The following is a 9,815-nucleotide window of genomic DNA, read 5'->3' as shown; positions in this document are numbered from 1 at the left end:
ATAGTTACAATGCAGACTTCTCCCTGCTGCAAGCGAGAGCCAAGGGGTGTGTGTCTTTAGTGCCTTGGGTTGGGCTGGAAGGGGATGCAGCCCTCTGGAAGCTGCTGTGGACTGGCCAAGCGAAGTACCCGTGTCTGGGCTGCATGGTGGACTGCCAAGGCGCTTGCCTGAGGAAATGGACTGTCACCTAGGACGCCTTAGGGAAACGAGCATCCTGATGAACAGTGATTTACTGGTATGGTGCCTTTTCTATAGCAAAATGCATTGAACTGATGCCTCCTAACGTCCTCCTAAAGAAAGGAAGTGGCAGATAGTGTTAAAATGTTACTGGTTAATCATGAGGAAACTGAAGCACGGTTAGGTTTATGGAGCCTGAACAGGGCTACACAATGCCTTACTGTCTGGCCTGGGAATGGGGCCTGAGTTTGCCGCTTGCTGTCAGGACTGCCGACGGCATTGTGTTTCGCATTGTACGACAGTGAAAGGGGCTTACTCTTAACAATGCAAGAGCTGCTTTAGGAGACAGACACAATGAACTTGGGTACAGTATAGTCTAGAGGCCAAAATGAGTAATTTTAAGTAAATGGACTATGAGACCCAAAGCTTCATTAAGTTTTAAAATAAAAAACAAGTAAAAACTGTACAGTTTTTAGGAACGGACTCAGAAAAACATGAACATTCTTTTCCCATTTGAAATAACATATTTTTAAGAGCCTTATTTTGTTGGCTGAAAATCTGACACTATTCCTGCCAAGCATAGGATTTATTTATTTCAAATAAATATTCAGAGGTTCTGTGATTTATTTCAAAGATTCTATCTTGTAATGATTGTCAGTCTAACCTTTATGCCTTTTATGTTCGAAAATACCTGGTTTCCATAGACTGGTGGTTTGGGGGGAAGGCTTTTTTTTTTTTCTTCCAGGTTTAGGTTAGGTTCTTCCAGAACAGTTGAAAATACAGAGCCTGGAATTCAGGAAACAGATTGGGGGGAGAGGAGAGATGTCATGTTAGGTGTCTTAACCATGACTGGAGAATCTAGAGAGAGGAGATTAAAAGATCTGTGTGAGTACAGAGTCCCTGCTAAATTGCTTTTCGTGCCAGAAGTGCTTTAGTGACCTAGAAAAAATTAACAGGTGATACAGATATTAATGAGTTCAGTTGCAAATGTTTTTGCATTTAGGATTTTTAAAAGAACATGAAGATGAGGGTGCCCGGGTGGCTCAGTTGGTTAGGTGTCTGACTCTGGCTCAAGTCATTATCTTAGAGTTCATGAGTTCAAGCCCTGCATTGGGCTCTGTGCTGACAGCTCACAGCCTGGAGCCTGCTTCAGATTTGGTGTTTCCCTCTCTCTCTCTGCCCTTCCCCTGCTCATGCTCTGTCTCTCTCTGAAGAATAAATAAACATTAAAAAAAAAAAAAATGAAAGGGGCGCCTAGGTGGCTCAGTCGGTTAGGCGTCTGACTTCGGCTCAGGTCATGATCTCACAGTTCGTGGGTTTGAGCCCCATGTTGGGCTCTGTGCTGACCGTGAACTCAGAGCCTGGAGTCTATTTCAGATTCTGGATCTTCCTCTCTCTCTGACCCTTTCCCGCTCGCACTCTCTCTCTCTCTCTCTCTCTCAGAAATAAATAAAACATTAAAAAATTTTTTTTAATGAAAAACATGAAGGAGAAATTTTGGAAATTCTGGCTAAAGTAAGTTGAGAAATACTAGCATATGAATGACTTAAACAGAGCAAGATGGCGATCCATCACCTACAGTTTTATTCTGTATTTAAGATTTGATTGTTTGGACCTAGATAGTTGTTCTGGTCTCCCTTTAGAAGATGGTCCAAGGGAATTCTAGTAGAGGAGCTGAGCAAGAAAGGGGCTGTCCTGACAGGAGTTGGGTCTCCTCTCTTTCCCCAGCGAAGGTCAAAGCAGCCCAATAAGAGAAACCACAGTGTGACTAGTGGTGTTCCCTGACATAGTTGAACATGGGAGGGCTCACCCAAGTAAATAGCGGCTAGCCCAGCAGTCCTCTTTGAGGGAATACATATCTATATGCATATGCACATACATACATATATGTATCTACCTCTTAGGAAAATTCCCTGTGAGTCCAGGAGACTTGAAGATAAAATTTGCATAAAGTCAGACAGTATCAACCAGCCTTCATCAGAATCTAGGATGTGATGTGCTGGCATCTAGGATGCTGTTTATAGTTGTGGTCATTAATCTTGTAAGAGGAAGGCATAATGGAACTCAAGTAATGCCAGAGAACAGAACTAATGTGATGGAGCAGGAGGGATTGCTATATGCCGGCAGACTGAAACAATTAGGGCTCCTCAGGCTTGAAAAGACAGAGAGGAAATATGATTAGAGTTTAATTTGCAAAGAATATGGATTAGATGATCATAGAATTGTTTACCAAAAGTAGGGAAAACCTCTTAAAAGCTGAGGAAAAGTGAACTGGGGACAAAAGAGAAGCTCTCTCATACTGGGAAAGCAGACCCTGCCCAGTAAAATCACTCTTAAACTGGACTAACTTACGGCCTTGAAATAAAGTGAAAGGGTCAACAGTTAACTCTTATTTTGATACGTTTTTCTTGACCTGTGAGGGGCCCCAAGAGAGCTTAGATCAAGCTTCCCATTAGCCTTTACATTCTCTTTGTTTCTTAGGTGAATTTTCAATGTCGTGGGTTCTTCGTTCAAAATTTATTCATTGAGGGTAGATTACGTGCCATGTCTTTCCTCAAAGCCCTGGGGATGCTGGGATGAAGATGGAGAGGTCTGGTTCCCACAGTTTGGTGATGAATAGGAAACTGTAATAGTGCGTGTGATGAATGACCAGCATGTGTGAGAGCTTGATGGAAATGGCTCACATTCTTATAGGATCAGAACAGGTACCCCTGGAGAAGGGGCTGAGACCTGAAAGCTGACAAGTCCACTGAGCTAAGAGCTGGGAGGAGAGGGAACAGCATCTGGGAGTGCCTGAGGCTGCCAGAGGGTTGGCATGACTGGGGGCAAAGTGAGGGAGGAGTGAGTGGAGAGTGGCCAGAGAAGAGGCCAGAGGGGTGGGCTGGTGGAGCAGATTTTGGAACTTTGGAGGTCTTAAGCGTTTAGATCCTAGAACGGTAGGAAGTCACTGAAGCGAGTTAAGGCAGATAAGATCAGATTTTGTTTTCATAAAAAATCATGGTGGCCTCCTCATGGAGAATGGAGAAGACCAGTGGGAGAATGTTGATACTGTCTGGGTGACGGTGGCTTGGACTAGAGAGCCGTGGGCATGTTCTAAAGCTGTTTCAGAGGGGCCACGGACTGGATTTGTTGACTAAGGGGACATGAGAAGTATGAGAGAGAAATAGTCAAATTCGACTTATGAGAGACAATTAGGCCTCAGATTTTATCTGAATGAAAATTCCCACAGACTTTTCCTAAGTCTTTTCTCTTAGGATCTCCAGATGATCTAGCAGTCAATAGGCCTCCCTCCTCCCCCCCCCCTTCTCTCCTGAATTATTGAGGACCTAAATATTTCAGGCTCTACAAGTTGGCACATAATAGGCCCCTAATAAATGAATGTCAAGTAAGTAGATCATAAATTGCCTAATTTCCAGTCTCCCAGATTTTTCTGCCTTTAACTCTTGGAGAGCAAACAGGTTCTTGCCATGTACAAACTGTACAACTATTCATAGTACCCTGAGGTCAGTCCACCTGAAACAGAACTTGGCCCAGGTCACGATGGCAGTGATAGATACAGGGGCTCAGTTTAATGATTTGTAAAAGCTTTTTATTTTGAAATAACACCAGAGTTGTAAGACGAATACAGGGGCTCCTGGGTGGCTTAGTCGGTTAAGTGTCCAACTTTGGCTCAGGTCATGGTCTCACAGTGCCATGAGTTCAAGCCCTGCATTGGGCTCTGTGCTGACAGCTCAGAGCCTGGAGCCTGCTCCACATTCTGTCTCTCTCTCTGCCCTTCCCTCACCCACACTCTGTTTCTCTCTTGCTCAAAAATAAACAGACACTAAAAGATTAAAAAAAAACGAATACAAGGAATTTTCCTATGACTCTCTGTTTCACCAGTCATTAACATCTTTACCATGTTTGCTCTGTCACAGTTCTCACCGTGTAGAGCTGACGATGGACACAGAGGTAGAAATTCTCTTAACCAATTAGTTATAGACATCAAGACCCGTCATCTCTAAAATACTTCAGAATGTGTGTTTTCAGAACAAGGATTTTCCTTTTATCAGCACAGTACAACGATGAGATTCAGGAAACTGGACTGTCTGCAATCCTGTGAACAACTGTGCAGCCTCCAGTCCGCCCTCAGCTCTTGTCCCAGTGTCATTTTTGCCATTTCTCCTCTGCATGTTCCAAGGGTCCAGTCCAGAAAGCACTGCATTTGGTTCTCCTGTCTCTAGTCTTCTCTACCCTACAACAACTCCTCAGCGTTTCTTCAACTTGTACGACCTTGAGATTTTAGAGAACAGGTCAGCCGTCTTGTGGAATGCTCCTCAGTATGGTTTTGTCTGAAGTTGTCTCATACTTAGATTCAGGTTGTGTATTTTTGGCAGGAGAGCCGAGTGATGATGTCCTGCCCCTCGCAGGGTGCCGGTCACAATAGGTGGGGAGCCGTGAAGTCCCTGTAGGTCTCATTCCTAGGGATGTTACCGTCTATCGCTTGGTTAAAAAGATGGTGTCTTCGGAGTTTCTCACCCTGAAGTTACCTTTGCTTCTTATAATGAATAGGTTATTTAATTACTTCCTAATACTTGGTCATTGCAAATGTTACTAAGCTTTGTGTCCAGTCTTATTTAAAAGCACCACATCTCTCCCCCCTCTCTTGGCAGTGTTTTAGAGCACTTTGCTGCAAGGGGCCACCACCTGCACGACCTGAATATGACCTGGTTTGCATAGGCCTCACAGGCTCTGGCAAGACCAGTCTGTTGTCAAAGCTCTGCAGTGAAAGTCCCGAGAACGTCGTGTCGACCACAGGTGGGTACCGTGCCCGAGTTCTGTCCCTTTCTTATCCCCAAAACGGTCTTGTGTCTGAAGCTATTTGTGGCACCCTCTATCTGTAGTTCCATCCTTCAGTCAGTTTGTTTATTTTTGGATGTTCTGTTTTCCAAAATAGAGTTGGGGGCGGTGAGTGGCATTAAATTGCTACACCCTGTATCTCTCTTGTTGAATATTTCAATGCCACTGAATAAGTCAAGCTCAGGAGAATTTTAATACAAACGAATGCAGAAACCTGGAACTCTAGTACTGTAACAAAATAGCTTCATCTCCGGCTCACGGAGTAATAGTCTCCTGTGAAGAGTCACTTTGGCATACTTGTGTTGGGTCATACCCTCCATGAATGGTACAGCTGATGGAGTCTGAATCTTCTTTCCTCATAGCTCCCATCTGGGACATGTCAGTGCAGGAACCATTGATCAGGTTATGTTGTTTCCAGACGTGGCCAAGAAGTCTGTCTGGGTGGTGGTTCTCAATCAGGCAAAACCTTGGGTTGTCACACTGGGCGGGGGGCGGGGGGTGGTGGACACTGTCTTCCGTTAGGTAGATGCCAGGGATACTGCCAGATATCCCAGTGTGCGAGACATGCCCCCACCCCAAGGAAGATAGAGCGAGAGTGCACTTAGTGGCTGGTTGGGTTTGGAAGGTGAGAGAAAATAGCCAAAGATGACTCATGTCCTGGCTTAGGCGAGGGGTGAGTGATGGACTCATTAACTAGGATTTCCTAACAAATAGGAAAAATGTGGATGACGAAGAAGAGCCTTATATGGGTTAGGGTCAGGTATGTCATCAAATAAGATAGGCTTTCGGAGCTTTTCAGATTTTAGAATTGTAGATGAGACACTGGGGGCCTGTAAACCAATAGAGACATAGCTTGGTTAAAGGATAAAGATGAAGGGGTTTGTGATAATTGTTGAGACGACAAGGTGAGCAGAGCTCAAGTGTGGCCTTAACGTGTGAGGCTGTTTCTGACTGTTTTCCTTTACCCCAAGACAGAACTGAGCACTCCCTTTTCCCCTCACTGTGTATTGTCCATATTTCTGTCTTTTAGTGCCTGCAACACTGCTGTCTACATGTCAGTCTCCCCAGCCTGAGGTGTAAGCTCTTAAGGGCAGTTAGAGCATCTTTTTTGGGTTTATATCATGCCAAATGTGGCATAAAGTTTGGGCATAGCTCCAAATGTTGGTTGAGTGAATTAGAGGCTGTAGTAATTTGAGTCTGTTTTTGCAGAAAGTATCATATCTCTGTGAGCCTCATAATGGCTTTACATGTCAGGTAAGATTCTTTTTGCAGATTCTGTCTTTAAATCATCTGAGGCTCAAAGGTATGGTGACATGGCTGTTGTCACACAGTTAGTGTTAGAGTGCCAGTTCAAGGCTTTAAGTCAAGTTTAGTTATCCCCAAGACTTAGAATTTGTGATGAGAATAATATTGGCTGGTTGTTGGTAAAATTGTGGATATCTTTGGAGAAATGGGTTATGAAATTATGCATGCCTTATTAACTCGGTAATTCTTTTCAAGCAAAATAACTTCCCCTAAAATCTGTCAAAAAAAATGTAGTCTTATCAGAGGCATAAATCAGAAATATTATTGCTAGAAAAGCAGTTTTGAATTATAATGTAAAAGAAAATACCTGTAAATAACATTACAGTTGTAAATGGCAATACGTCCTCTGTTTCTACTAGATTTTTAGTGTTTTCCTTTTATGGGAACCGATAGTAATCTTGTGTGCTAGTTGATTTTTTTCTGACACAGGAGATGTTGAGTTGACTTTCAAGCTTCTATGAGTTGTCATTATCCTGAACCAGGCACAGTGACTTTTTGGAGGCCTTTTTGAAGGTCTCTGATATCTAGAAGTTTACACTCAGGAAGATAAGATCTCTAATGACAAGCAGTTGATATTTATTGCATATTTAAAACAATGTGATATGCACTGTACACATATGGTAAAAATGAGAGTGCTAAGGGGTCATATCTAATCTGAGGAGTCAAAGAAGCCATATGGGGATGTTACATTTGAGGAAGGACTCATGGTGAATAATATCTGAGCCCAGAGAAATGAGGTGAGGAGAGGAAGGATAGGAGGAAGCAGAGGATGTGTTCAGAGAACAGCGATCTTCCTGGGTTGAGGCCAAGGACACAGAGGTGTCAGATGTGTTGTGACCTGACGCTAGAGGAGCTTCTGAGAGAGACTTGTACCATGGAGAGCTGATCCAGTAGGGACGGCAATTGTGGGGATGGAGACTTAGAGGCAGTTGTGATTGATTCTGGAAGAGCAATAATCACATCTGGTAATAGAGAGGAAAGGAAGGAAGAGCAAAGAATCACATGTTCTTTAAGTGTGTAGCCTAGTGATAGAGTGAATTGTAAAAAGTCAAGAAAACATGACAGACAGTTTTAAGATAAATGATGAGTTTGGCTTTGGACATGCTAATTTTGAGGTATTGGCAGTACTTTCACCAATGATCCAAATGCCAGAAGACAAGCTGACTAGAGAGAGTTTGGATCTGGATTTGAGAGGCAACTGAATTGTGAGTTTGGAAGAGATTGTTGAGGGATGTTGGGTAGTACAAGGGAGGAAGGGTGCTAAGCACCAACTGTTTCATTCATTTGTCCCACATTTGTTGAACACCTCTTACACGACTGCCACTGATTTAGGCACCGAGTATGCTTTAGTTAACAGATCAACATTTCTACCCTTTCAAGCTTACATTCTAACATCTGCACAAGACAGGGATCTAAGCCAGGCAGTTCTATATGGTATCATAGAGTCAAATATGAATAAGAAGCCAAAAGAACTGGAGTTAATAATCATCAGCCTCAGGTCTGAGAAAGGGCTATTGGGTGTGGTGATATTATGGTCATTAGTGAACAGCTTCAACAGAGTCGTAGGGTAGAAACCATCCTGAGCAATAAGAGAGTGGTGAGCAGAGGAAATGACAATGTATAGACCTTCTTTTCACTCCTTGGCCTCTTGGCTAAGACATAGACCACTCTTTCAAGAAAGTAGGCAGCAACAGAGAAAGCAGGGTCCAGGGAATTTGTATTTACAAGGAGGGGTGCTGTGGACAGAGGTGTAATGGTAGAACAGAGAGAAGGAGAGATGAAGATGCTCATCAGAAGGCAGTGACAGTAAGAATGAGGACTTCTGATTCTGTCAAAACAGAATAACTAGAATGGGTTTACCATCCCACTTGAAACAGCTGGAGAGGGGGTGGTTGGAGGACAGACCAAATATGCAACAGATTTCAAGAGCATGAATATCCAGCAACAAAGCATGGTCATCCCTGAGAGATGAGAAACAAATGAAAGTAGCCCCGCATTTGCCCCAGCTTACTGCCTTGGGAGAGTCCCTAGGCCTTGGCACACTTCCAGGAGGACTGAGGTGGAGCCCAGGGGCTCCCTGTGTTGATGTACACCTAAGAGCTGGAGAGACCAAGGTAGCTAGGGTTCTTGGGACATGGTAATGAAGAGGAAGAGAGAGAACCCTCAAGATCTACAGAGGGTCTCCCTTGAGTGACCAGGAATGTATTCAGTGCAGACACATGAGGAAACTACCCAAGGCCAGGGAAAGGAACATTTGAAAGGAGGAGTAGCAGTAAGATGGCCTGGTGTTCACACAAAGCTAAAAGTTATGGCTGTTCTCACTAGCCAGACTGGAAAAGCCATAATTCAGAAGGTACTGGGTGGAGTACTCAGGAGGAACGTGTCTCAGGAATAGCCCAAAAGTGCTGCTCTAGACCCACCTAAGAAATCATATTAATAAGACCAAAGGCTCAAACTGTTTGCTACTAACTTTAATGTATCCTAGAACAAAGCTCTATGAGATTTACAGAAAACGGAATTACCCAGCACCTAAGATAAGATTTACAGTGTTACACTCAGTCAAATATTACCAGCCATGTAAAGAAGCGGAAAAACATGATTTACAGTAAGAAAAATAAACTGAATCTGACTCAGAACTGACATGGATAAAGGAATTAGCAAAGAAAGACTTAAAATTGTTACTATAAATGAATTCCATCTGTTCATAGAGTTAAGTAGAGACATGGAAGATTTTTAAAAGACCCATATAAAAATTCTAGTGGAGAATACAACAATATCTGAGATGAATATGCACCCGTTAGGATTCATGGCAGATTGGACATTGCAGAACAGAAGAGTAATAACTTTGAAGGCCATTAATATTAGAGACCACCCAAAGCGTTGAGAGAGGGAGGAGAAAATGGGAAATGCAAAGACCAACATCAACTGTGGGACATCTTCCAGTCCCCAAGCATGGGTCATTGGAGTCTGCAAAGGTAGAGGGTGGAGAAAGGGACAGAAAAAGATATTTGAAGACACAATGTCTAAAATATATTTAAACTTAAAGAAATTTAACAACAAATCCAAGAAACTCATTAAACCTCAAGAACAGTATATGAGCAAACTACACAAAGCAATATGATAAAGTTGCTCAAAACCAGTGATAAAGTATGGGGTTGATTTTTATATTGTCAACCTGGCTGGGCCATGGTGCCCAGGTATGTGGTCATATACAATCCTGGATGCTTGTGTTTGGGGGATGAGATGAATATTTAAGTCACTGGACTTTGAGGTAAGCAGACAGCCCCCTATCATGTGGGTGGGTCTGATCCAGTCTGTATCAGGTAGCCTTTGGACTTGACCTGAAGCATCAGCTGTTATCTGGTTCTCCAGATGAAACCAGGCCTACTCTGCAGATACTGATTTGCCAGCCTCCACAATTAAGTCAGTTACTTAAACCTTTCTGTATATACACACATTCTATTGATCTGTTTCTCTAGAGAACTTTGAATAAA

At 43.1% G+C, this 9,815-nt stretch overlaps 1 protein-coding gene across 3 annotated transcripts in view; it reads left to right on the top strand.

The window, feature by feature from the left end:
• Positions 1-9,815, top strand: part of ARL15 (ARF like GTPase 15) — a 401,299-nt gene that overhangs the window by 139,000 nt on the left and 252,484 nt on the right. For all 3 annotated transcript variants that reach the window (XM_077752508.1, XM_077752509.1, XM_077752510.1), the window contains exon 2: positions 4,830-4,974. In XM_077752508.1, coding sequence (XP_077608634.1) covers positions 4,830-4,974 — 145 coding nt within the window. The remainder of the gene's footprint in view (positions 1-4,829; positions 4,975-9,815) is intronic.

Source organism: Crocuta crocuta, unplaced genomic scaffold (genome assembly GCF_008692635.1).
Source record: "Crocuta crocuta isolate KB4526 unplaced genomic scaffold, BGI_CrCroc_1.0 scaffold181, whole genome shotgun sequence".
Classification (NCBI taxonomy): Eukaryota; Metazoa; Chordata; class Mammalia; order Carnivora; family Hyaenidae; genus Crocuta; species Crocuta crocuta.
The sequence above is the reverse complement of the archived record's forward strand: the minus strand, read 5'-3'. Positions and strand labels throughout refer to the sequence as shown.